This window comes from Dipodomys merriami, unplaced genomic scaffold (genome assembly GCF_024711535.1).
Source record: "Dipodomys merriami isolate MVZ:Mamm:240054 unplaced genomic scaffold, mDipMer1.0.p SCAF_39, whole genome shotgun sequence".
Lineage (NCBI taxonomy): Eukaryota > Metazoa > Chordata > Mammalia > Rodentia > Heteromyidae > Dipodomys > Dipodomys merriami.
In genome coordinates, this window is record NW_027205492.1 from 4,143,676 (window position 1) to 4,171,453 (window position 27,778).

The 27,778-nt window shown below is 52.6% G+C and overlaps 2 protein-coding genes across 7 annotated transcripts in view; one reads left to right on the forward strand and one right to left on the reverse strand.

The window, feature by feature from the left end:
- Pkig (cAMP-dependent protein kinase inhibitor gamma) overlaps positions 1-4,222 on the forward strand; it is a 64,334-nt gene extending 60,112 nt beyond the window's left edge. For 4 of the 5 annotated variants that reach the window (XM_069989823.1, XM_069989824.1, XM_069989825.1 and 1 more), the window contains 2 exons: positions 1,511-1,684; positions 3,478-4,222. In XM_069989823.1, the coding sequence (XP_069845924.1) occupies positions 1,534-1,684; positions 3,478-3,557 (231 nt within the window). In that variant the 5' untranslated portion in view covers positions 1,511-1,533 and the 3' untranslated portion in view covers positions 3,558-4,222. The remainder of the gene's footprint in view (positions 1-1,510; positions 1,685-3,477) is intronic. The other variant, XM_069989827.1, reaches the window with a different exon arrangement.
- Positions 4,223-4,900: 678 nt separating this feature from the next.
- Ada (adenosine deaminase) lies at positions 4,901-27,672 on the reverse strand. Of its 2 annotated transcripts, none has more exons than XM_069989821.1 (12): positions 27,534-27,672; positions 16,703-16,764; positions 13,897-14,019; positions 10,889-11,032; positions 10,237-10,352; positions 8,829-8,956; positions 8,188-8,259; positions 8,001-8,102; positions 7,695-7,759; positions 6,187-6,316; positions 5,598-5,697; positions 4,901-5,215 (listed from the first exon to the last, which is right to left on the reverse strand). In XM_069989821.1, the coding sequence occupies exons 1-12, from the start codon at positions 27,609-27,611 to the stop codon at positions 5,202-5,204; spliced, it is 1,134 nt and encodes a 377-aa protein (XP_069845922.1). In that variant the 5' UTR covers positions 27,612-27,672; the 3' UTR covers positions 4,901-5,201. The 2 variants fall into 2 exon arrangements, with proteins under 2 accessions (XP_069845922.1, XP_069845921.1); XM_069989820.1 differs by having other exon boundaries at positions 4,901-5,218.
- Positions 27,673-27,778: the final 106 nt, after the last annotated feature.

Consider the following 27,778-nt stretch of genomic DNA (forward strand, 5'->3'; position numbering starts at 1 on the left):
AAAATGCCTGTTGTCATGGAGCTGCTGTTCTGAGCCCAGGAGATGAGGAAACAGGTTTGGCCTGCCCACAGTCTGCCTATTGGCAGCTGGTATTATGAAGAAGAGCCTGGAGCCCAGGAGCCAGATTAGTCAGCCTGAGAGTTGTGGTGATAGTTATACCACTTAATGACTTGCTTAATGGCCATTAATCAAGTGACATTTGTAAAGCACAACAATAAATGCTGTCTTTACTGTTTCTGGCATTGTTGTAATCTGTACTTGGTGGTGTTACTATTTTTGTCACGATTCCAACAGGCCATCCCCCTAACCCTGTGACCGGCAGAAGGAACCACCACTGGGAAAGTTTGAGTTGACTAGTGCAGCTAGTCAGCTAGATCTGGAGGCAGCTAAGGAAAAAGCCAAGCAGCACGCACCATCTGCTGGAGATAGATGGGATTGCCTCACACAGTTTTGTTACTGCCTTTATTTAAGAGCTTTAGATTGGTGTAGGGCCTTTGTTCCAAAGAGTAAGCCATAGATCTTGATCCCCGAATAATCCTTAAGTGTTCATGGCTGGCTCATCTTTGTGTATGTGGTCATCTTCTATCTCTAGGATTTTTTTTAGGACCGTTAACCATGTCATGTTAGCAATCATTCCTAATTTCACATCTTTCCTTTCTAACCCCCTTTCCCACCTCTTCTGATCTTCAACCTCCTTGCTCTCTGATCCACTCTGCCTCTCCCATTGGAAGGCTTCCGGCATCTTGAGGTCAGTGTGGCGAGCTAGAACTCTCCCTTTCCACCTACTTCACTCCCCAAATACTCTTCCTATCATTCCTCACAGTGGCAGGGGACAGGAACCTAAGTCTCCACAAGCCAAACACTTCAGTCCTGTTGGTTTGTCCTCCATACCTGCAGCATCTGGCTCACTGTCACCTTTGCTCCCCACCATTTTCTCCCTTCTGAGCCTCCACAGGGGTCTCCTAACTCCACCCTTCTAGGCCGACTCATGAGTCATCTGTGATGTTCTTCCTCTGCTGCCCATTACACAATGGCTGTTTGTTCTTGGATCTTGACTGATGGGTCTCTTCCTGACCCCTGGTCAGCCATGGTCAGATCCTGGTGGTCACTCCCATGTCCTGCTTTCTCCCCTGAAGCCTTGAGCACCCTGGTCTTAGCCTCAGTCCTAGATGGTTTGATGCCATGCAGTTTGATACCTGCAGTAGCTCTGTGAGGGCAGGGATGATGTGTTCACTGGTGTGTCCACAGCTCCAGCCAGTGCCTGGCACATGATGTTGATACATATGGAAATATTAACCAGTCTCTTAGAATAAGACTGAACACCTGTTCAGGATGTGAATGGTGGCTGGGTGGGTATGAAATGACCAGTAACTTAGTAGTTGTGTGTACTTTTGTGTGCCTTCTGTTCTGTCTTCAAACAGAACAGAAACTTGAAACAAGTACTAAGTATCTCATTTTGTCAGAAAGTCTCACCACCTCACTTCTGCCCCTCTGCCTTCTGTCCTCATAGGCCCAAGGAGCAATGCAACAGGCATGATGGAGGTCGAGTCCTCCTACTCGGACTTCATCTCCTGTGACCGGACAGGCCGTCGGAATGCAGTCCCTGACATCCAAGGCGACTCGGAGGCCGTGAGCGTGCGGAAGCTGGCTGGAGACATGGGCGAGCTGGCACTGGAGGGGGCAGGTCAGAGCCAGTGTCTCCATCATCCCAGTGGTGGGGGGAGGGAGCTTCTGCCAGCTCTAGGCTGGCCCCCATTCCTAGACTGCCCAAAGCAGCAGCCGCATTTAAACTGGGCCCATCTCACAGTCAATGGCAGAGTCCAGCCAAGCTATAGGCTGGAGGATGCCGGCATCCAGGGCATTTCCTCTCCCCCTGCCCCAGTTCACTTGCATGTCCTGTTGGTTCTCCTTCAGGATACATCCCAACGAAGATAGTAGGTGCTTTATGGGGCTTCCTGTATGGGTGACAGCTTCCATCTTCCACACTCACATGACTCACAGGACAAGGGCTCATTTGTTTAAATTTGAGCTCTGAGAAGGAAGCAGGGGCCTTTGTTCTGCCCGCATGTGGCAGGAGCTTGGAAATCACTGGCTGATTGAAGGCCTGGGTGGAAGGCTGCATATCTACTCAGGGATAGCTTAGGACATGTCTCGTTCCTCCCTTTCTCCTGTCCTTCCAGAGGACCCTGTGCAGCTCAAGTCCTTGGGTCATCCTCTGACCCGTGACCTGGCTCTTCCCCCAGTACACTGCAGTGTACTGTGTGCAGTGGGGCAGTCCTTACAGGGCTGTAGCCTTGGCTTTCTGTGTGCAGCTCCAGTCTAGAGTTATTGGTCCTTGATGCCAGGAGTGGGGACCTCCAAGGACTGAAGACTTTGGGAGAGCAGCAGTGCAACCCTCTCCTGTTAGAGATGGACAGCCTGAGAACGTGGGTGGCTTTCTTGGGGCTCTCCATCAAGTTACCATGTTAGCAAGGCAGCTTTAAGAGTCCCCTGACACCTCTCCTCTGTACCCCACTCAGGAGCCCCTTTGGTCAGCCCTTAGTCCTAGGGTGGAGTAAATGCTTCTTTGGGTTTCCTGTTGCTTCCCTGTCCAGCCTCAGCTCACTCCTCCCCTCTTGCCCTCTAAGCCCAGCCACAGTAGAACCCTGCTGGTCCTCAGAAGCCCTGCTGGCCTCAACACCCCCTCCCCTGTCTGCTTCTTTAGGGACTATGCCAGTGATAGGCAGTGCTCAGAGCCAGGCCCTGGGCTAGAGGCGTCCTCCTGCCTCTCAGCAGCCTCCTGAAGAGGGCACTGAGACTGCTGGGGGGGAGGGACTGGGCTCAAGTTGGGTGCTCTGCTCACCCTGCACTGCTGGTATAGTGAGCGATGGCAGGTCCTCCCGTTACCTCTTCTACAGTGAGGCTTTAGTGAGGCTCCACCCCAACTTACTGGGCTAGGTGTTGCTGTGTGCTGCTGTCCCCACTCTCCTCCCCACCCCCCTAGGTTTCTGGCTGTCTTGGATAGAAAGGGGGTAGAGGCTGTCAGTAATAAGCTGGATCAGGCTTCCTAAATACAGTGTAATGTAGACACACATATCCAGGATGTGTCACAACACCCTTAAAGGTGCCTTGAGGCAGGCCTGGCACCTGGTACTCCTAAGCTGGCCTGCTCAGTATCCTACATGGTTTTCTAACATACTCCCATTCACTCAGTTCACGTTGGGGACTTGACATTTGCCTTCTCCCTCTGGGGAACCCGTACAACTCCCTTCACCCCATGCTCCCAGCACCTGTCTACCATCCCCACTTTCAATTGACTTATTATACTAGCAACTCCCCGTGCATGTCTGGGTTAAGATATTAGACAGTTGGCTGATGATCTTTGGCCACTGCCACCCCCAGTCCAGCTCCTGCCATAATCTGGAGCTTTAGCTATTTGATCAGTTTGGCTGTTCTCCTCCAGTTCCCCAAGAAAACATGCTCTCCTTTCCTCTCCAGAAGGACAGGCAGAAGCAAGCACTTCTGACAAGGAGGCCAGCAACCAACCTGAGAGTTGTGATGGAACCACCTCATCTTGAGTCTGCCTTTGTTCACAGAGGCTGGAAGAGAGACCTGCTGTCCCCCTCCCCCCCGGAACAAGAGCCCTGGCACTGGCCAAGTAGCCTCTTCTCTGAGCCCATGTGCCAGGCCAAACTATGAAGCCCTGTGGAGGCCTCCATGGCCCCTTCTCAGAAAGCTCTCTGCCCACCCCACAGGCTCCCCATCACCACCACCCTCTCGCCATGCCCAGGTACACTTTGAAGATGCTGTAACCACAGGATGTTATTTATTCAGTGGGGCAGGGCTCGGGTCAGGCTCTGTCTACCAGGTGAACAGCCAGGTCACGTTCCTTCTGCAGCCGTCTGGATGGGACTGAGCGTGTCCCGGCACCGCCCCTCCTTTCCAACCCCAGCCTCTGGGCCAAGACCTTCATATCCCTTTTTTAAGAAACACTTTTAAACTTTTGTAAAAACTCAAACCTTTCTTCAGCAGAGGGAGGGAGCTGACAATCAATTCCTTTTTGTTCTGGAAGCTGTTTCAAGCTGGCTCTGACCATCTATGCAGCTCTGAGGCTTCTTCATGGAGCTTCACAGGTCCATTGTTAGGGAAAGGATTTGGGATCTAAGCTAACTGACCGATTCTTTGCCCTTTCTACCAAGATAAGTGACACTTAGGCCCTGAGAAATAAAGCTGATTTGTGTGACTGATTTCTCTTTCCTTTGAACAGTGAAAGCAGAGGCTGGAGGCCTTGTTTTCTCAAGTCCGTTGTCAGCTGGGCTGTAACCTCCCAGGCTTGCATAGAACACGCTTCTAAGAAGATGCCAGTGTCCTTTCGTGACCAGCAGTGCTCCTGGTTCTGTGTCTGATGCGCCTTCCCCCACTTACCTGCCCTGTCTCACAGCCCATAGCTTTGAGCACCAAAAGCAAGTTTTCCACTTAAGCTCAGAGTAGAGCCAAGAACACAGTGGGCTATCTAAATGGACAGCACCTAGGAAGCCTCATTTCTTTCCTTTTTTTTCCCTTTGGTTGGTCATAGGGCTCGAACTCTGGGCTTGGGCATTATGCGCTCTTCAGTTCAAGGCGAGCGCTCTACCGCTTGAGCCCCAGCGCCACTTCCAGTTTTCTAGTGGTTCATTGGAGATAAGAGTCACCAACTTTCCTGCCTGGTCTGGCTTTGAACTGCGATCCTCAGATCTCAGCCTCCTGAATAGTGAGCCACGGGCGCCTGGCTAGGAAGCCTCATTTCATACTCTTGAGTTTCCATTCACAGCCTTTACGGGGCTCTAGGACCCTTGCTGCTGAGCAGGCTGCCCATGTGCCATTCCCAGTGCCCTTCCATTCTCTTTGCTACCTAAATCACAAGCCCAAGACCACACACATGTGCTGCACCACACCAGCCACCAGCTGCTTTATTGAACCCAGATTTTTTTTTTTTTAGCATGAATCACCTTAGGAGGAGGTTCCAGATTCGTATATGCCATTGGTACATGACATGATCAGAGGAGAGACAAGGCCCCACAGAGGTCTGTCTGTACACAGACAGGCTTACAGCTATAAGAGCATCAGGAGCTGACTGTTGGCTCAGTCTTCCTGGAAGAAATAAAGGTCAGAGTGTCACTTGATCCCACGGAGTTGTGAAGATGCCATCCACAGGGTGAGGCTCAGAGGTAGCCAAGTCCTCTTCAGGGGTCCTGCCCTGCTGGTCAAGTTAGAGGAGCAGAAGTCAGCAGTGTAGTGTAAAAATCACAGCACTCCAAAACCAGGAAGGAACCCCTTCTACAGGTGACAGGACTGAGGCCGCCCAGGAAGGTAGGAACAAAGTGAGGACCTGGCCCAGCTCCCTGCCCTGGGCTTTAGGCAGCCATGGCAACAGCACAAGCTGCCCCAGATGGTGTAGACTGGCCATCAGGAAGTTTCCCCTCAGGCAAACAGTCACACAGAAATAAGCCGCTGCTGAGAGGTGGCCGTGAGAGCGCCAGCAGTCATCACACATTCTTGGTGCTGCCCAAGAAGTGCTCTTGTTAGAAGTCTCACACAAGGCCGAGCGGGAGCCAAGGCAGGCCTGGGCAGGAACATACCAGCCTTCTGGGGTGACATGTTGTAGTCTTTATAGAGCCGGTCGAGGAGCTCCCTCTTTTCGTCCTCTGGGAGGAAGCTGGACTTTGCTGCATTGATGTTCTAGAGGGGCCAGAGAGGGAGATATGGAGCCAGAGCAAGAGCGGAGCCCTTGGTGACCCAGGGACGACAGTCCCTGCTCTTCACAGGACATGGCAGGGAATCCCCAGCCATCCCAGCAAGCATCAGAGCAGAGACCATGTGGTTCTTAACACAGGACCACATGGCACGGATGTAAGCAGTAGGTTAGCCAAGGCCTGGAGGGATGCGGTAGGATGGGGGGGGCAAAGAGCCATTCAGGGCCATGCTTGGGACACTGGGACCCAGGACTGAGACTCAGCCTGGCCTATAGAAGCAGCTGAGCAAACCTCAGAGAGAGGGGTCCACTCAGGGCACTTCACTGAAGCAAAGGCTAAACTTCTGACCCTTGGACAGGACATCTGACCCAGGCTAGGACTTTTAGGCAGATGCCAGTAATCCTGAGGTTCCAGGCCCTGCATGGGGCCTCAGCCCCTGGGGCCGGCTTCATGGTGACAGCTCACTCCCACTTACCAGCCGCTTAAACTCCTCCTCAGTAAAGCCCATGTCCCCTTTGATAATCTGGTAATCAGTGTTCAGGGTAGACTTGAAGATGAGAGGGTCATCCGTGTTGATCGAGTAGTTAGCCTGATCGTTCTTAAAGCTGGGAAGGAAGAAAGGTTCCTTTTACCCCCACCTGTCCCCATTGATCCTCCTGCAGCCTCAGACAGTCCTGAAGGACTGGATTCTGGCACAGAGGAGACACAAACTCAGAGAACTCTGGGGACTTTGTCCAGAGCCACCTAGCTGGCAACTCACAGCTTAATGCCACTGTCACTGTGCTTCTTCGCTCAAGGCTAGTATTTTACCACTTTGGGCCATAGCACCACTTCTGGCTTTCTGGTGGTTGACTGGAGATAAGACTCTCATGGACTTTTCTTCCTGGGCTGGCTTTGAACCGTGATCCTCAGATCTTAGCTTTCTTTTTGATCAAACCCAGAATGTTGTATTTGCTAGGCAAGCACTTTGCCTCTGGGCTAATCCCAATCAAACTCTGGATTCTCTCTCTCTCTCTCTCTCTCTCTCTCTCTCTCTCTCTCTCTCTCTCTCTCTCTCTCTCTCTCTCTCTCTCTCTCTCTCTCTTCTCTCTATCTCTCTCTCCCCCCCCCCTCCGGGCCTGGGCTCTGTCCCCCAGCTTTTGCTCAAGGCTAGTGCTCTACCACTTTGAGCCACAGCTCCACTTCCTAACCCTGGATTCCTATCAAATCTAATGGCTCTTTCCTAGTGTTCTCCCATCCTTGACTTATGTAGCAGAATTGGACACTGTTGACCCCTCTTGGTCTTGTCCCTAGATCTCTATGACATCATACTTTTGGCTTTCCTTTTTCTGTCCCTTAAATGTCACTGGCCTGGGTTCTATCCTAGGCTTTCTCGCTTCACTACCTCCCACGTGTCTCTAAGAACCTCCACTTGCCACATGCTAAGCCAGGCGTGGCGGCCTGCCATCAACAGAGCCTCAGAGCACAAGCCCCTCCCCTCCATATAGCCTTGATTGACAGACCAGCACTGCTCTGACCATTGCCAGTTTTCACTGCCTCAGAAGGCAGCCTTGCCTTCCTGATACCAGGTATTGTGTTCCAGGGCTCAGTCACTGGACAAAAGAAGGACCTTAGGCCTGGATAGACATGGCATAGGATGAAGTAGCTTGGGGAAAGACTGTCCAGGGGCCAAGCCCCAAGCTAGCATTAGGGAGTGCCTGGCTGCACCAGGAGCACAGAACAGGAAATAGGAGAGGAGTGTGGACATTTCACTCTGTGGCATTCTCTAACTGAGTTTGCTGTCAGAGCCCCTGGCTCTGCTAATTAGGATGGAGGGGGGAGGGTGGCCGATCTCGAATTACAGTAAAGTTGAGCATTTGTCGATGAGGTCAGTCACACCTGCTTCCCAAGCGAAGAGACTTCGTAACTAAGACCCAGCATGAGCTGGTACCTGGACCCTGCATTCCCTCCCATCCGTGGCTTTCCAGGAACAAAACATCTCACCGAACAACTGCATGCTCCGTTTTCGGGTTCCAGGCGCCTGTGAGGTAGCTGGACCGGGGGCAGACCTGCAAGGGCAGGTGTGTGGCTGGCACGGCAGGTAGCCCCAGGCCACACCTTGCAGCGGCAGGGCCACCTGCTGTGCCGCATTCTCGCCAGGTTGCATTGGCCTTGCTGCTGCTGTGGCCTATGAATCCTCTACTGTGGATGTCCACTGACCAGCCCACAGGACCCACCTGGGTTTTGGCCTCTCTGTCTAGTAGGGGAAGGGAAAGTAAGAGACAGTTCCCCCCAGCCCTGGCTCCTTACTTCAAAGTGCATGTTCTCCCTTCGCAGCCTCTGGTAAAGGGCCTCATCCTCCACGGTGTGGTAGCCATGTCCCACCCTCTCAGTCTTGAGGACATCCACAGCCTGTGGAGAAGGAGGGAGGAGAGAGTGGGGTGAGCCAGGGTGGAGGGGGCAACCAGAAGGGGTCCCGTGGCCAGTGGCTCCTCACCTCTCTCACCACCTCGGCAGAGCCCACTTCCCCAGCATGGACCGTGCGATGGATACCACTCTTTACGGCCTCCTGGAAAGACAAGAGCCACGTCAGGGCTTCCTGGGGAGGGCCTTGGCAGGCCCTGCCTCCAGCAGACTTTGGGGCTAAATTTTGGCCAGCTTGATGGTCCCCATGGACAGACTGGGCTTCAACAGCACAGGGCAGTCTGACTTTGATTCCACCTCCCATCCCCCCCCCCACCCTCCCCCCGGCATGTCTAAGAGATGGCTGTCATTTATCATGTAGTCACTGAGAGGCACCTTTTGAAAGTGTGTACATGTTCTAGCACCCCTAAACATCACACTCATTTTACACAAAAGGAAATTGAGGCTCACAAAATGAAGTAATGGGACCAAGGCCAAACAGGAAGTATGGCACCAGGAAAACTAGGCCCAGAGAGAGACAGTTTTGTCCAAGGCCATACAGCAACTAATAGGCAGACAGAGGGTCAACCAGCACTCCCAATACTGCATGCTGGCTTTTCTTTATACCAAGTTCCAGACTCCAGCTCCAACCAGGACACACCTGGAGGGACTCAGAGCATGCACATTCTCCCTATGAGATCCTTCAGGGCAGAGAATCCCCTTCCATAGGCCCACCTCATAGGCCGCCCTGTGGCCCGGGAAGAGGCTGCTTCCTACAATGGTCTCATCCCCAGCCAGGTCAATGGCCACCACAGTGTTCTGATGGTACTTCTTACACAGCTCCAGCACCTCGAGGGACCAGCCTGTGGAGAGATGGCCCCAGGGCCCTGTCAGCAACACTGACCTCCTGCAGGTGCTCCCGTACCCCATACCCCTGCCTGAGGCCCACACAAGACAGGGCCAGTGACTTGTCTTCAGATACTGGCTGCTGTGTTCTAACCACATGGCTTTTGGCAGATTCTCTGCCTGAGCCTCAGACTGCCCCTACCCAGGGCTATAGTAAGGCTATGCCAAGGTCTGGGGGGGAAAAGTACAAGCACAGAGCTGGGGCTCAGTGAGTGGCAGATGAGCTGTTTCCTCAGCGCCTGCAACATTACCCAAGGTGGTCTCTCAACCCCTCCTCGATGATGAAGAAATGCTGTAACTCATATCATATTGCTGAGCCCATAAACTTACTCTTGTGCATTGACTAAGAATGACTAATGGGCTGGGAAGGTGGCTTAGTGGTAGAGTGCTTGCCTAGCATGCATGAGGTACTGTGGCTCAAGTGGTAGAGTGCTAGCCTTGAGTTGAAGAGCTGAGGGACTGGCCCAGGCCCAGGCACCACGAGACACACACACACACACATACACACACACACACACACACACACACACACACACACACACACACACACACACACACACACACACACACACACACACACACACACACACACACACACACACACACACACACACACACACTGACAACACAAGCTTTGTGCTTTCCTGGTTAAGGGACAAGAGGTTTCACCTTTCTCTGCCTTGGTTTCCCCATCTGTCAAATGGGAATAATGAGTGGAAATCTCTGATGCAGGTAAATCTTTCCTCCTGGAAAAGGCCATTGGCTTTGATGCCTACTAATGCTTAGGGCAGTTAGGTGTGGCCATCCTGGGACAAAGTGTAACTGAGGTACAGAGAGGTGGCCTGACTTGCTCAAGGTTGCACGCGAGCTTGAACCATGAAGCTCAAGCCAGAGAGGTTTGGTCAGTGTCAATGACCAGGAGACCCCTCAAAGCAGACCTGTGCAGAAAACTATCAATCAGTGGCTCAGATAGGGTGAGGCCAGGCCCCTAGGGTCTCAAGAGAAGTCTCTAGACTTGTATGTTCAGGATCCTTTGGTTTTGTTTCCTAGAAGTCATGTGGCTGCCAAGGCCTTGCTTTCCTGGGAAGAAAAGTGTTGCCCAGAAGGGCTGAGTCTGCCTAGGAGGCCTGTGGTATCTTTAGGAAGCTCCGGGATTATGCCAAGGTGCTCAGGGGCACCAAAGGAGCCAAGTTCAGACGCATAGATGGACAGCTGGGCAGGGCAGTGTGGTACTCACTGGGCTGGTGGCGCATGCAGCACAGGATGGACCGGACCTTGACATTGAAGGCTTGCTCCCCCTCCCGCAGACCCTGGTTCACTAGGTCAACCACTTCATCTGGGGTGAGGTCCCCTCTGTGTGAGAAGAAGAAGGTGGCCTGAGGCAAACAGAAAGCTTGAGCCTGGGCCAGGGAAAGAACAAATCTCCTCACATCCCTCCTCTTCTGAGAGAAGACTGACAGAGGTCCTGGCAAACCCCAGCACTGCTGACACTTCTAGATCCCAGCATGGGGGTGTTAGACACAGCCCTCCCCACCCCTGGATAGGGAGTGTGGCTAAAGCGTATATCAGAATAGAGATTTGAGGGGGTATAGGCAAATGGGCAAGAATGAGCCTGACTCATTTCAACTATAGGGTAGAGCAGGACCTTAAAGGTCAGTAGCAGGCTAATGCTCCTGACAGCAGGCAGAGCTATGGCATTGAGATACAGCCTTCTGATTTCACCAAGTTAAGGGGTGATTCTTGTCCCTCTTAGAGCCAAATAAAGCCGATCGGGGCCATGGGCCGTGTCAGAGTCAGGCTGTCTCCATCCCTCAGCATACTGCTTCTGTGTCTGGCTGGGCCTACCCAGCCAACACCCTCTGCAAGCCCCTCCCACCACGGTCACATACTCGGCCTGGTTCCAGGGGATGGGATCCACTTTGAAGTTGGCCAGCAGGTGGGGGCTGTAGCGCACCTCCATGTACACCACACGCTCCTTGGCCTTCATCTCCACAATCTCATAGGCTATCCTTTTGATGGCCTCCCTGCAGCCTCTGGAAGGGAAGATGGGGTTGGAGGGTCAACCTTCTCCAAGATCCTTGAGCAAAAGAGGTTGTCCTCAAGCCTGGGCAGATCAGGTCTACTTCTGTCCCCAATACCTCATTTCCTAGTCCCAAGCTCTGGCACCTGCTGGATAAGCAGATTTATTTATAATATAATGTCATTTCTACTTCCGATGACATGCCAATCCTCCTCCTCCCCACTGCTGGGACTATGTTGTTTCTAATTGCCTTCTGTCTCCGTGTCTGCCCTCTGCTCTTCCCCACACAGCAGCTGGAAGAAGCCTTTAAAAATGTAAACTAGGAGCAAGAAGTGCTCTGTGGAAGGATACTCTCCCAATCTGTGCAAGGCCCTGGGCTCAATATCCAGCAACACATACATACCCACACCAATCATGTTTTTAAAAGGATGCTAAAGTATGTCCCTCATTTCCTCTGAGGCCTAATGGCTTCCAACCACTTAGATGAGAACAAACCAGCCACACATTATAAACATCGTCTGGGCCAGTGCTTGGCACAGAGGAGACAAATGGCAAGTATTGTAGTTGTTAGGACTGAGTGCAAGCTCCAGGACTATACCACAGAGTGAGCTGTAAAGGTCTCATTGGAGCCAGGAGGAAGGGATAGTGCAAGGACTTGGCCTTCTGGGTGGGGAGGAAGACGCTGGTCCTCTGGGACAGAGAATGCATCCCAGCCTGTGCTCAGCTCCACACAGGGAGGAGAGCACTCACCGCATTGCCTAAAGGCCCAGCCACCTCCCCTCACTGTGCAAGAGAAGGTGAGCTGTGGCTTCCCGGCAGAGGGAAGAGCCAGGGCAGAAGGCATGAGGTCAGACATGCTTGGTCTCTGAAGACAGGAGAGGAAGACATGGGGTGGTGGAAGAACAGGAGGCCAGGCTTGGAGTGTTCAAGGCTGTATGAACTGACATGGTGCCCTTGGCTTTGACTATGGGGACACATGGAGATGTCAGAAAGTTCAGAAGCAGGGAGAAGCCTACGGATTCAAAGGGTCAGGAGAGTTCCCTGTGGCACCCTTAGGTGCCCACTCCTGGGTCCTTTTCAGTGTCTAGCAATATTCCTGGCCCACAGCAGTATAAAAACAGGAAGACAAGGGCCTGAATCCTTCTCTACTCTTGCCACCCCATACTCTAATCTCACCCTCCAAGAATGAAGCCCTGAATGAGGGGGCAGGAGACCCAGGTTCAGACCCTGCTCTCACTCTACTTCTCTGGACCTCAGTTTACCTAGGCCAAAGGCTTCTTTGTCCTTTTTTTCGGGGGGTCCGGTCATGGGGCCTGAACTCTGGGTCTGGTCACTGTCCCTCAGCTCTTCAGCTCAAGGCTAGCGCTCTACCACTTGAGTCACAGCTCCACTTCCAGCTTTTTTCATTTTGCTTATGTGGTGCTGAGGAATCAAACCCAAGGCCTCAGGCATGCAAGGCAAACGCTCTACCACTGAGCCACCTTCCCAGCCCAGGGCTTCTTCTTTGATATCTTTGATTGTACCATGGGATGATATGACCTCTCGTGGGCCATGGCCCCAGAGGACTAGCACAGGTACCAGGCCCCTTCCGCCTTCTGTCTTCTGCCTCTGGGTGGCAAGAGTGATGGTGAGTACATGCAGGACTCCTGGTGTGCAGGAAGCTTGCCTACATGTGCTCAGCAATGTTCCCACACAGTGTATAGGGACCAGTCTGCCTGCTCACCAGGGCCAACGCAAGGGCAGCTATGTCTTCCAGACAGCCCAGAGGCTCTAGCTTAAGAGCCAGTAGCCTGAGCTCACGTGGTCCTTCCTCAGGACCCCTCCTGTCTGATGTTTGCCAGCCCATGGACCTCTACCCTCTTCGCTAGTTTTCCCCCACCCATGCTTGCCCTGACCTGCAAACCTGACCTCAGATGTCACCCCTGTATAGGCTGGTTACCCTTACTCCTCCTGTTAGGTGCCTCTGATTACCTCATCCCTGGACTTTCCACCTAGCTTCTGGACCCCTAACTTCCAGATCCCTGATTCTTGCCTGCCTTGGGGCACTCTGCCTCATCCTAGAAGGCTCAAGGTGACACCAGGGCAACAAGATGGCCCCCTAGCCCGCTGTGGGTCTGAGACACCCCTGCATTGTCCAGAGCCTCCATTTCTATCTGGCAATGTCAGCCAGACACCAGTGGCTCACGCTTGTAATCCTAGCTACACAGGAGGCTGAGATCTGAGGATTAAAGTTTGAAGCCTTCCAGGGCAGGAAAGTCCCTAAGATTCTTATTTCCAATTAACCACCAAAAAGCTGGAAGTGGAGCTATATCTCAAGTGGTAGAATGTAACCTTGAGTGAAAAACCTAAGGGATAACAACTACAACAACAAAAATACAGGCAATATCTACCTTGTAGGCCATTGGTGACTACAAAAGGTAAGTAAGATTCAGTCAGCAGTATCTATATTCTATGTCTAAAGATGTTCTGTTATTTTAAACAGAAGCCATGGGAGTCACTAGGCACACCAGCGCCCCTGCTGGCCATGGAGGGAGCCATGGCCTTCAAAGCATGAGGCACTTGCTAGGGATAAACAACTAGCTCTTGTACACTGCCGGCAAACTGAAAGGGTTAAGTGCCAAACATGATAATCACTTCATGAGTCAGATTCTGGGATCTGTCCATTTCCTATTTGGCCGCTTCTGCAGCTCACCACCAACTGTTTAAGAAGGCAAGCAAGGCCCAAAGGCAATGGAGAACTTCATTCTAGTGTATACAATGGTGATGGCAGGCTGGGGCTTCAGGGGGCCTCTGGCAGTGCCCCAGCCCAAGGGCCAGCTCTGGTCCTAGTCACAGGGATGGACACTGCTCCGGGACCTCAGCTCGCAGGCCACTTACGCAATTACGGGCATGTAGATATTGAACTTGGTCAGGAAGTCTGGGAGGCTGGTTGGATTGTCCATGCCAATGATTTTCTGCAGCTCCTCTTCCGTGTCAGCTGGGAGGGGGATCCCCCTCTTCCTGTGAAAAGAAGAGAGGATGAAGGTCCAGGCAGGACCCAGCCAGGCCTGATGGATACAAGGACTCTGTGACCCAGCAGGAATATCTCCATCCAGATCCTCCCTTTGAACAGATGGGAAAACTGAGGTCCAAGGCTAATAGAATCAGGACTGGAGTCTTACCAGGACTACTTCTGGCTCTAAGCCAGCATAACTTAAGGGGACTGAGAAGGGCGAGAATTCATTTGTCTCCACATGTGTATATGCATACACACTCCCTTCAGGACTCTGGGGAGCTGATCTAAGTACCAGGGCAAGCCCACCACTTCCTCCCCACCCCTCCAGCAGTGAACAGAGACCACTGGACTGGTGCCCAGTCAGGGACTACCAGGAGCAATATCCTAAGCAGCACAGTTTCCGGGGACAGGAGCTGGTGCCATGGCTTCCCCCTCCACCCTCTTGGCTGGCACAGCACAGTGGCCTGTTTGGCCCAGTGTGCTGCTCCTGAGTAGGGCTTGCACACTGGCCACCCGGCTCAGGGATCTGTCACCTTGTACCAGCCTCCAGCTCAGGCTGGGCAGCAGCCCGGCTCAGCAAGGCCGCTGGGAACGCCCGTCTGGCTTGGAGAGCTGTGTTCTCTAGCAGTGTCTCTGCCTCTCCTGCAACCTCCTCTGCAACCTTAATCTCCCCTGTGTGCTTGGATGGCTCCACCCAGCTCTGTGTGTGTGTGTGTGTGTGTGTGTGTGTGTGTGTGTGTATGTGTGTGAACCATCTTGAAGATAAAAGGGACAGCCAAAGAGATGTCCCTCATACAAGGGACAGAATATGAAAGAGATAGACTTGGAGGAAACAGTATAGCGACCAGAACTTAAAACATCAACATGACTGTCCTCAAGGAAGCAAGAGGAGGTTACCTGCCTGAAACAGGAATATCTCTTTGTAGCAAGGGCCATTCGGGAGCCAGGGATGTGGTGTAGGGCAGGGCTCTTGCCTAGCGTGTGTGAGGCACTGGGTTTAATCCCTAGCACTGCAAAAAATTAATTAATAAAATGTTTTCCTACATGAATGCTTGCTCTCTAGGCCCCCTGGATATGCCCCAGTTCCTGTAGGTGCCCAGCAGGCACCGCCAAGGCCACCCTGGCATACTGCCAGTCAGCCTGCTGTGGCTTCTCACCAGCCTGGGACCCCATAGGCTGCTGCAGGGTCGGTGTGGTGCACAGAAGCAAGCTGCTCAGGGACCATGGGGATGAACTGAGTCTCCGGCTGCAGCAGGGCCCAAAGATACCACCTAAGGCCTCATCCGGCCCTGTGGCCCTGCAGAGGCTGCAGGGGAGCCAGCTGTCAATCTGTGGTCCAAGACAATGGCTTAGACTACAGTCCTGGGGCCCAGCAGACTGGAGGGCCATTCTGTCAGAGGCAAGGGAGGGACAAGGGTAGCTCAGAGCGGCACAATGATGGGAGGGAGGGTGGCCAGATTCCATGTGACATGGTGAAGGATCCTGAGGAAGAGGTAAGAAGCTCCTGGAAAGGGCAGGATCCCAGAAACAGAAGAAAGAAGAAATGAGGAGAAAAATCATGGAGACAGAGATGTGGCCCCTGGACTGGGCCTGGCTGCGGGGTGTGGGGTATGGGGGGGAGGTGCTACAGATCAGGGTCTCCCCTCATCCTTCTTTCCCTGGCTACCCCATCTAACCATCTATTTACAGCCCCCTGCCTGCACACACTGCAGGACAAACTCCACCTGCACCTGCCATGCTTCCCAGGGCCCACCCGGGTGACAGAGTCAGGGAAAAGCAGGCCAGGCTGGCGGCTCCCTGACCTCCCTCTCCTCTCACCTGGGACACTCTGGCCTTCTTGTCCCCACCGAGGAGTGCTCTATGACCCCTAAACAGTGCCCTGATTAGATCTCATCTGGGTGTCCCACCCTAACAACCTTGGCAGGGCCTATGGAAATAGTTGGCAGCTCCACGTAGCCAAAGGACAAGCGGAGATAAGGCAGAGCCTTCGGCCCCTCATCAAGGCCATAAGGTGCTGATTAATCATCTATTATAAGTGACATGCACAAGATCTGCTAACCTCTAGCAGCAGGGCTGAAGGGAAGTAGACCTGGGCCAGGGCACTGGGTTCAAATCTCTGCCATGGACTTTCCAGGCATGCATGGGTGAAGTGGCTGGCATGAGGAGCTGCTAGGTTAGCCAGGAAAGTGCTGAGGGCTGGCTCTGCCATACAAGTAGTACAGATCACTTCAATGGCAGCTCCCAGGGGAAAGGAAAGCTCACTGGAAGTATAGCAAGATGGAGGAAGTGGACTTACCAGAACTCTCCAGGAGACTTGGAGTTGCGAATGAACTAGTTTCCTCTTGAGGGGCAGGAATGCCTGAGGGGATTCTCAGTGATGGGACAGAATGTGCCAGAGCTAGTGAGTCCTTACAGCTCCCCACAAACAAGTGTGGGGTGCAGTAGGGGGACCCATCTCCCTAACAGCTTGGGAGGGAGAGGGAAGGGGCTGTGGTCACTCTCAGTCTATCCTGGCTCAGTCATCGAGAGTCAGTGTCTCCACAGAGCATTTCTTCCGGCCCAGGACGGGCTTGATTCCCACAGGGCCCCTGGAAGGACTGGTGCCCCTGGCATTCTCCAGGAGCCTCTGGGAGGAGTTGCAGGTCCCTCCTGAGCCCTGGGGAGGACAGGTATTATCTGTGGACTTACTTGGAATAGTATAAGATGGTTTTAACATTGATGGCTCCATCCAGGTGGAGATGAAGCTCTACCTGCAAATTGCAGAGAGAAAAGGGGGAGGGAGGGAGAGAGAGAGAGAGAGAGAGAGAGAGAGAGAGAGAGAGAGAGAGAGAGAGAGAGAGAGAGAGAGAGAGAGAGAGAGAGAGAGATTAGCTAATAGCAACATTATCTATGATGACCATTAGCCACCTTCTGGACCCTTCGATTACACCACTTTTTAGTCTCACCTGAGGGGTGAGTTCAACTCTATCTCATTTATAGACACTGAGATTCAAAGAGGTTAAATATCTTGCCCAATACCACACAGCAAGCAAGTAGCAGAAGTGGGAATCCACCCTGGCACTTGAACCACAGATGGAAAATGCGGAACCAAAATTCAAACTCAAATCCAGTCCCAAGGCTTTTGCTCTTGACTGAGCATAAGACCAGTTCCATAAGAACCATCAAGCCCAAGCCCTCTGCTCTTATCCATGTCACCAAACCAACTCCAAGTTTAACTGATAGGATTAATGGCAGATCCCCAAACTAGGGAGTATCTATAGTGCATTTCAGGCTCTGAGCTGGGGATATAACTCTGTGTGGGGCGAATGCTTCGCAGATGCAAGGCCCTGGGCTCCATCCTTAGTACCACAAAATACAGGAATAATTGAATAATATCAGATCCATTTTCAGAAGCAGACACTACTGGAATCTAGTTTGCCAGAAATTAATATTTGACTACCTAAGATCTTTATAGTATTCTAGAAAGGACTGCCTGTACTTAGGCATTTTTTTTCTTTTCTCTTCTTTTTTTTGTGTGTGTGTCAATACTGGGGCTTGAACTCAAGGTCTAAGTGCAATTCCTTAGCTTTTATACTCAGGGCTGGTGTTCTATCAATTAAGCCATACTTCCATTCTGGCTTTTTGGTGGTTAAAGTTAAGAGTATCACAGAATTTCCTGTCTAAGCTAGTTTTGAACCAGAATACTCAGAGCTCAGTCTCCTGAGTAGCTAGGATTATAGGCATAGACACCAGTGCCTGACCACTTGGGTGTCTTCATGATCACCTCTTGCATACCCCAGCCCTGTGTAGCTCCTGGTGTATAAAGCCAAGCCTAGCCAGGTGCCAGTGGCTCACACCTGTCATCCTAGCTACTCAAGAGGCTGAGATTTGAGGATCCCAGTTCAAAGACAGCCCAGGGAGGAAAGTCCTTGAGACTCTCATCTCCAATAAACTACTCAGAAAAAGCTGTAAGCAGCACTGTGGCTCAAGTGGTAGAGTGGTAGCCTTGAGAATCTCAGAGACAATACCCAGGCCCTGAGGTCAAACACCAGGACTGCACCTCATCCCCCAAAAAAGCCAAGGCTATGTATGAATAGGGAGTCTAGCTTAACTCCCAGCTCTTCCGTGATGGTGTATATGAGATCTCAGACAAGGCACATGACCTTACTGAGCCTTAGTTTCCTTAAATAAGCAAACACGAAGCAATTACATCTCCCTGTCCAAAAGTAATTGTAACAATTTAAAAAGACAGCAGAGGTGGATAGGTATATTTTAAGGAAAGAGTTCCTTCATCTCAGCCAGGATGTGTGCCGTGCCCAGAGCAATACAGCAGGTTCCCTCACATGAACTACAGGACCTTTCCCAGGCCAGGAGACCCTGAAAACTCTCAACAGCCATCTCTGCCAGGGTGGAGCCATCTCTGGACACTGATGACCCAGATAAGCAATCTGGCTGGAAGAGGAGCCATGCTGGGGAGATGGTGGCCCAGGGTACTTCAGGATCACCCGCAGGACTCCTTTCCTGTAGAAGAAACTCTGCCCCGGCAAGGTCTCCTATCCAGGGGGCCTCAGAGCAACCAGATCTCTTCTGCAAGCAGCCATCCAGCTGGCCCCAGGCAGAGCACTCCTCACATCAGAGCTGGGGATCAAGTTCGTTGTCGAGCGCCCTGACCATGGGAGTCCAAGTCTCACTGGGCCAAAGGTTTATTGAATTCTCAAAGTGAGTTCAGCACATTTTGGAACGTCCAAGCTCCTAGCCCTGAGCACTGCCTGCTAGCCAGCTGTGTGAGTGACAGTGAAGCAGGCTTGCTTCCCTGAGTCCCTATTGCTTTTCCTTAGCCCTCATGGGACGACGGGGAAGATCTTACCAGAAGCAAGATGGTGTCGTGGCTAAGGGGGCATCTCACAGTGAGAGTTGGCATCCTGGCTCTTCCCCCTCTCAGCCTGAGTGACCTGGAAAAAGCCACGTCATTTCCTGGCCTGTGTGTCCTCAGCTGCTACCCAGGGAGCAAAGCCCACCCTTCCTGTGCTTTGGAAGTTTCAGTCACGTGAATGGCCACAGAGCAATAGGAACAGAGCAAATGCTCAGTATATGTCACCTCTGAGTCTTGCATTTGACAAAAAGCTGGGGAGCCCCCTGTTGGGTCCTAGAGATGCCTAGGACAAAGTCTTGTTCTGTGGCCCATATTCCAGCAAGCGGGGAGAAACGCCAAGCAAATGTCATATCCAGAAACACAGTCCACAACCAAAAGGATCCCTCAGGAAGTACACACGAGGAAATACCAAATGAAAGACTTCAGGCTGCTTAGAGAAAGTGGGTTGTGAGCTAAAGGACCAAGGATGAAGAGGAAGCGACTGTGTGAGGTGAGGAGGAAGGCTCTAACACTTTCCAGGCAGAGAGAACAGAGCGTGTAGGGGACCAATGAGATGGAGACATGAGATCTATGGGAGGAACTGAAGCTTCCTGATGCAGGAGATCACGGGATGAGGGCCACTGCAGGACCTGCAAGGAGCACAGCACCTGAAGCTGGCTAGAGAGAGAAGCCAACTGAGGTCGCCAGTCAAGTGTTGGAGGCTGAGGCAGAGGCTTGAGAGTTCAAGACTAGCCTGAGCTACCTAGAGCTACCCTGTCACAAAACAAAGGGCCTAGAAGGAGGCAGGAACGATTTGGCCAGGTATAAAGGATGACAGAGGAGCTGCACCAGGTTGCTGAGAGGGGGTCCCCGGGGCTGCTTGCCCCTGTTGGAGGGCACGATGGGTCAGCATAGCTGCTTCTGGGGAAAATAAAACACTGAAATGTCAAAGCAGGACCTCTCAGACAGTGCCATCTTCCTAGGCCTTCATGACCATCAGAAGTAGAAGCCCTGCTGGAGGCTCATGGTGAATGGATGTGAGCCAGGACTCCCAGCATCCGGTTGGCATGGGCCACTCAGACTGGGGCTGTGTATTCCTGTAGCACAAGGCCTGTGTCCTGGCAGAGCAGGATCTGGGGCTGTGTATTCCTATAGCACAAGGCCTGTGTCCTGGTAGAGCAGGATCAAACACACCTTTCTGTACTCAGTCATAGGCTGTAGGAAGACGTGGAGACGTGGAACTGAGGGCTTCACGGTGGAGAAAATAACACAGGAAAGGAGAGCAATGGAGAAAAGGCATCGGAAAAGAGCACTGAGGGAGAGAGAGAGAGAGAGAGAGAGAGAGAGAGAGAGAGAGAGAGAGAGAGAGAGAGAGAGAGGAGCTAGCCATGGAGAAGCCCAGAGAGGAAGAAGCATACCAAGCAGGACCACAGCAGGTGTCCAGCATCTCACTCAGGAAGCAGGCTGGGAATTGCCTGGAGATCTGGCTCATAGCTGTAATAAAGGACTTCAAACAGAAAAGGTTTTCATCGGGGTGGCACCTTTAAAAAGCTTTTCCTGCCTGCTGGGTGGGGAGCTGGCTGGAAAGAATCCTGAACAGGAGACAGAGTGCCAATGTATCCAGATGTATCCAGATGTATCCAGATGAGACTCGCCCCATCTGAATACAATAGACAGTCAGCAGAGAGAGTCTCACAGGCAGTGGTGTGGGGAGGATCTCCGAAAGTCTGGGCAGGACATGAGCTCCCCTGGTGCTGCCCAATGTGCCCAACCCTCCCCCTCCCCCCACTGCCAGGTTTCAGTCTCCTGAGAGCCTCGTCAGGCATATGTAGGGGGAGAAGCAGAATCACAAGTTACCTCTATAGGTAGCATAAACTTTGGCTGGCTTCTCATAGAACATTCTAGAAAGATGCCATGGAAAAGTCTGTCCACACACCCCAGATGACCTTGGGGTGCAAGCCTGCAGATTGGGGTGGGACCCTGACCTCCTGGTACTATTCTGGATAGAGAAGTAGCAGGGGGCCTCTAACATTTGAATGTCTGCTATGTATGTCATCCTTAGAATCATGATGAAGGGAGGGACTAGGGTGTGTGTGTGTGTGTGTGCGTGTGTGTGCGTGTGTGTGCATGTGTGTGTGTGACTAGGGTGTGTGTGTGTGTGTGTGTGTGTGTGTGTGTGTGTACCAGTTTTTTTTGCTGGTTAATTGGAGATAAGAGTCTCTCAGATTTGTCTGCCTGGGCTGGCTTTGGGTCAGGATCCTCAAATCTCAGGCTCTTAACTAGCAAGGACTACAGATGTGAGTCACCAGCTTCACTTTCGTTTTACAGATGAGGAAATGGAAGCTCAAAGAAGTATTGAAAGAAGACATTACCAATCCAGCATCTGAACCAGGTCTGGTTCGTGAATTCCTTATCACTCTGTAGGCCTCACCTCAGACAAGAACAATATGGCAATAGTAATGATTAGTAATACAGCTACTGGCTAATCATCAGACTCGATCTCATTGACTCCTGATGCCTAGGTATGGTATACACCAGTCCTAGTGGCAGACGACAAAATGAACTTGCTAAGCTCAGCTCACAGGAGTTCAAGGACCTTCCCAGGGTGACAAAGTGATAGGGGTGGAGCAAGGTTGATACCCAAGTCCTATCACCTCTAAGCCCACGTCTTGCCCACAGCCCCAGCAATGCCCTGGCACCAAGCCCATGATTAGTCTCCTGACCTTGCTGAGAAGAAATCATTTCCCTTGGCACTTGCCCTTGGTGGGGCTGACGCACAGCTGGGAATGCTGTTAGGAGGGCTGGAAGTGCTCCCAGGACCAACGTGAAAAGGAAATGGACTCAGTGATCACCAGACATTTAGTATGTGACTGGCACTGAAGAAAAAAAGCACTGAGTCCTGGCTTTCAAAGACTTGCTTGGCAGTGCCTACTGCCAGGTATAGTGGTGCATGTCTATCATCCCAGCTACCCAGGAAGCATAAATAGGAGGATCACAGTCCCAGGCCAGCCTGGCAAAAATGAGAGACCCAGCTGGGTAGGACATTCACACTTATAATCCTAGTTTTTTGGGAAGCAGAGATGAAGAGGATTGTAGTGTGAGGCCAGCCCAGACAAAAAGTTCTCTAGACCCTATGTCAACCAACAGTTGGGCACAGTTACGTGTACCTATCACTCAAGCTATGAAGGCAACTGAGAACAGGAGGATCGAGGTTCTGGGCTAGGCCTGACAAAGAAAAGTTTGTGACACTACATCCTAACAGAAAGAAAATGGGTGTGGTACTACATGCTGTCATCCCAGCTACAGTGGAAAGCCCCAAATAGGAGGAATCCTGGTCCAGCTGCAGGCCCAGGGAAAAACAAATCCCTATCTTAAAACAACCCGTGCAAAAAAAAAGAAGAAGAAAAAAAAGAGCTAGAGGCGTGGCCTGCCTAGCAAGTGGGAGGTCCTGAGTTCAAACCTTAACACACCACACACACACACACACACACACACACACACACACACACACACACACACACACACACACACACACACACACACACACACCCTGCAATACTCTACCTGGAAAAAGAATAATTAAAGCTAAAAGGGCCTGGGGACAGGGCAGCCCAAGAGCTTAAGGCCTGAGTTCAAGCCACAGTATAGCCAAGAGCAGTGTGCCAGGACAGGCATATATAGGTGAATGCCAGAGAGGTGCTCTTCCATCCTGCAGCATCCAAGGTCGCCTGGTGTGTGTCTGTGGCAGAGCCAGGATGGAGATCCAGTATAAAGACCCAGGTCTTGGATTCCTTGGCCAGCTACTTCCAGATCTGACTCAAGCAGTGACACTGGCTGCCTTCTGGGCAAACCCAAGCAGACAACCTCTCCCCAGGCTTCTAGGCCCCCAGACACACCGCTAGTTCCGTTTTCACTCCACTGGCCTCTTTCTCATTTATATAACATGTCTGTCTCCTCATTAGCAGTTCCTGAGAGCAGAGACCCGTCTGCAACACCCTGTTGTACCTGCAGTGTCTAGCACAGCAGGATGTGCTTTCTCCCTCCCTGTGCTCCATCAGCAAAGCTGAAAGAAGGCGGACCTCCCCACCCTGAGTCTGGCAGAGACTGCTGCAGCCCCTAGCCCTCCTTTTCTAGCTCTGCTCTTAGCAATGAACGTCATGGGACACAGCCCAGTGCTGGATGTTCCCAGGCTCTCTCGGTTGAGGCCAGGAAACAGAGCATCCCTGAGCCAACAAACCATTTCAACTCCATCTCCTCCAGGGAGGCCTCCAAGCTCTGCTCTATTTGGGTGCAGAGTAGAAGGGGCTGAGCAATGTCCCAGTGTCTCATGCTCCTTGGGGTCCTGACAGAGCATTCCATTGCTATGCACGAGCCCCTCGGAGGTTTCCCACACAGCCAGGTCAGTGTTTACCTGACCTGGGAACTCAGCCCCATTGTCCCACTTTATAGATGATAAGATTGAAGCTCAGAGAGATTAAGAAACCTACCTTAGGTCACAAAAGACTAATGAGTGTCACAGACTAATGAACCCCACAGCCAGGAAGTCATGTGACCTTAAAGCCGGAAGTTTTGCTCCTGCAACCAGTTCTCTGCATCCTACCCAGCAAGGTACTGAGTTGGCGCTGCTACTGCTGCTGCTGATCAAGAGCAGCTGTGGCTGGCTGGCTGTGGGCTGGCGTGGCTCCAGGCCTGCACTTGGTGTTTGGGAGATGAGAACAGGTCTAATTCTTATGTGACAGGGGAGAAGCTGAGGTACAGGGAAGTGAAACTCACTCAAGCTTCCTTGATTCAAAAGCAGGTCAGGACTCAGGTCCAGGACCCAAGTTCAAATTCCTGTTGTAGCTCCCTGGTCAATGGGGCCATAAAGACTGCCCCAGCTCTGCAGCTGTTCTGAGCACTTAGGGAGCAGATTTGCTTTACCCCTAATGTAGCATCAAACCTGAGTTTGGGCTGCCCTGGTGGGGTCTTCTCCCTTGTCCAAGAGCTTCATGGTGTCCCCGCTCAGGATACTTGGGCAGATGGACAAGTCTCTCCCAACCCCCTGAGGAGGCCTCCCATGCTGAGTTTGGAGGCTGTACAGGGAGGTTAGCTGGCCTCCCTGCCTCCCTGTGTGACCACAGGCAGGCCTCTTTCCCTCTCTGGTTCTTCCTTCCTCTTCTGTCAAACAATGAAACTCAATCTTCATCATTCCCCATCCCCCCACCCCCAAAACTGCCACATGAGTAAAAATGGGTAAGACAGGCTCTTCCCAGGGGCATTTTGGTTTCAACAGGTGGCTATGGTAACAGAAAGGCACTGAGAGCCCAGAGCGGTGCACCCAGGGGCTTTGTCTCAGGAAGACAAGAAGAGAGAGCGACACTACAGGTGGCAAGGTCTGCCAGGGCCCTTGCAGCACCCCCAGGACGGAAACACACACCCAAGAACCCCCTGACACCTGCAGAGGTTGTAGAAGAACAATAGGCACAACAGTTTCCCCCCCCCCCCCAAAGGCCCAGGACTCTGGTGTCTCCATTCCATCGTGCCAAGGAGGAGACTAAGATTCGGGATTTGTTGTCTGAGCTCCTGTAGCTACCACGCAGGGAGGCAGGGATGGAAGCCCTTCCTGTCTGTCTGAAGGCCCAGGCCAAGGTGCCTGCCAGGGTGGCACCTGCTAGGCCAGCTGCCCTGATTCTGACTTCTCCCCACCCCTGCCATGCCACAGTGGGAATGGCAAATCCGCAAAGCAGTTCAACTGCCAGTTTAGGTGGATCTGGGTTCAAGTCTGTGTTGTAACTTTGACAACTTCCTTTTCCTCACAGTCAGTTTCCTTCTACGCAAATGAAAATAACAGAACATACCCCAGAGGGCTGATGGGAGGAAAAAATACAATACTACATGCAAAGAAGCTAGCACAGTGCCTGGTATAGAGTCAATATTCAAATGTTAGGGAAATAAAGGCACACTGGTGGTTTGTGTAGCCCCAGTTCCCTCTGCAGGAGGAAGGGACAGTTAAGAAACTGAGACTCAGCTGGCCACTGGTAGCTCACGCCTGTAATCCTAGCTACTCAGGAGGCTGAGATCTAAGGATCGTGGTTCAAAGCCAGCCTGGGCAGGAAAGCCCGTGAGACTCTTATCTCCAATAAACCACCAGAAAAACCGGAAATGGCGCTGTGGCTCAGGAGCTAGAGCACAATTCTTGAGCTGAAGAGCTCAGGCACAGTGCCCAGGCCTAGAGTTCAAGTCTCATGACCAACAAAAAGAAAAAGAAAAAAGAAGAAAAGAAAAGAAAGAAAGAAAAAGAAACTGAATCCCTCAAGCTGCCCAGCTGTTTCCAAGTTCTGTAAGTAGGGATGAACCCAACTCGATGAATCATCCAAGATTCCATGCCGTAAGATGTGGAAGGCACCTAGGATCTAGTACCATTCCGGAGCAGTCATAGCTGTTACAGCAGCCACATGGCCAGCATTGCTGACCATGCTCTACCCCTTGAGACGCATGGCCCCAGCTGATTTTGCTTTTTTTTTTTTTTTAAATGTAGAGTCTAGTTTTCAAACAGAATTTCATGTTTTTGCTCATGTGGGCCTAGACCATGACTCTCCTATTTTATACCTTCTGTGTAGCTGGGATGATAGCTGTGTACCACCATGCCCAGATTTATTGGTTAAGATGAGGCTTCACTGACTTTTTTGCTCAGGCCAAACTTGAACCACAATTCTACTGATCTCCATCTCTTTCTTGTATTGCTGGGCATACAGGGAGTCTAGCTCTGTTCTTCCTTCTTAAAGCTGACTAAACCTTGGCAGGTGATGGATATAAGAAACTAAAGAATCCAGCAAGGACCCAGGAAATGGGCGCTGGCAGCTCTAGTCCCCAAGTCTGGTAAAGTGAGATCTCATCATGTAGCTAAAGTTGGCCTGGAACTCAAAACCCTCTTTCTCCAATCTTGGTAGCAGAGATTATAGGCATGCACCACTGCAACTGGTTTATGGGTGTAGACTTTAAAGCCAGCCTTCTCTGGGCTCACTTTCCAATTTGGCTACTTCCTAGTTGTGTGGTCTTGAGCCTAGCTAAGTTCTCTGTACTTGTCTCCCCATTGGTAAGCAGGGATGACACTTGATTGCCTCTTAGGGTCTTTGCCAGGATCAAGTGGATTTAGGCAGTTCCTGTGGAACTAGGAGAAGGCCATAGAACAATTGGCCTGCAGTAAATTCCAGCTAGTGATACAAAGAGCTACACTTATTATCTGATTGTCCAGAGCTAGCTAGGTTACAGTGGCTCCTTCCCACATCCCCAGCCAGCTCCAGCAGTGTTCCGTCCCTCTGAGAGGAGATTTGTCACACCTTAGACAAAGCAGGATACACTACCTTTATGTTCAAATTAGCATCCTGATAGCCATGCAGCCTACCCACACAGGCCCATTCTCCATGTGAGGCCCTGGGGGAGAAATGACCCATCAGCATGAATCAACTGAGAGTACTGGACAATCTCCCCAAACTGGGGGTCATGGTCAAAGTATCTCCTCTAGAGCTGCTCCCCAAGTATCCCAGGATCAAACAGGAGCACACAGCAAGTGCTGATGAACTGCAATCAGTTGCCACCTCCCTAAGTCCAGGGGTTCTGTCTATTGGATTCCCATTAGGGAAAGTGGTTTCCCCGCCCAAGGGCAGAGTCCTGAGCTGGCCAGGAAGTCCTAATAACATGTCTAGGGGCCTCCAGACAAGATGTAAGGGTGGGTCAGGAGGAAAAGCCTACTTCCCTAACTTCCCTCAGGGAATAGGGAGTACTTTCCCCATGAGGGCATGGGTAGTGGGGGCCCAAGCCTACCTACCCTCCCTCCCTCTCTTCACAGACTGGGAAGTCACCTACATCTACAACAGTAAATTGAGGCTGACAGCCTCTGACTCCTCCCTCCCCCCCTCCCCGCATCTCACATCCCATTGACCAATTGACTCTGCTTGGCTGACTCCAGGGCCCCGCCCAGCCCTGGACAGAATCTGTAAAGAGCAGCAAAGCCCGCCACGTGCGTCCAGACCCTCTTTAACTCCCCGGTTCCCAAGACACCACAGCTGGTGGGTGGAGAAACAACCGGGCTCTGCCTCGGGGCCATTGGTTGCCACTCCCCCCCGCCCCCACTGGAAAGCCCACTGTGTGTGCCCGGAGGCCCAGAGCCCCCAGCGTGGGGAGGGGGCCTTTCCCCAGCTCCCCGGGCTTGGGGGCGGGGGGAGGGCCGTGCGCGGCTGCCAACCTCACCCGTGGTTCCCACGGGCGCAGCCACAGACCGGAGCCACCCCGATGCTTAAGTACAAAGCCGCTGCCGCCCACCGGGCGCCCCGGGCTGTCCCCGGAGCCCGTGTGGAGGTGGACGCCGGGGCTGGTCCCCCGAGGTTCGCGGACGTCGGGACCCCAGCCCGCGCTCACCAGATGCTGGGCGCCACGGCGGCGCTGGGTGCCCACTGGGCAGACGGCGGGGCTGAGACCCATCGGGGGGCCAGGCAGGGGCAGGGCAGGAGCTGGAGGCCGGCCACCGAGCCTCCGCGTTCTGGGCGCTCCCTGCCCCAGGGTCGCTCGTTGAATCGGCCCGGGGCGAGCCAGAGCCGGAGCCGAGAACGAAAGCACCGGCCAGAGCCCCCGCGTGCTTCTGGGGTGAGGATGCCCGGGCCTGGGACCCCACAAACCCTGGGGAGACCAGGAGCCCCAGCCCGCGCTCACTTTGGAATTGTCGAAGGCGATCGACTTGCTCATGGTGCCCAGCGTGTGTTCGGCGCGGCTCCCTCTGCCGAAGCCCATGGAATCTCCGCCGGGTCAGGGTCGGGTCCGCGTCCCCGTGGGTCCTGCAGGACCGAGGCCCGCCAAGCCACTTTTACTGGGCCGGGCTCCACCCTGCCCGCCCAGCCACGCCCCCGCCCGCCAGCCACGCCCCTCGCCACGCCCCTCGCCACGCCCACTCGGGCCCA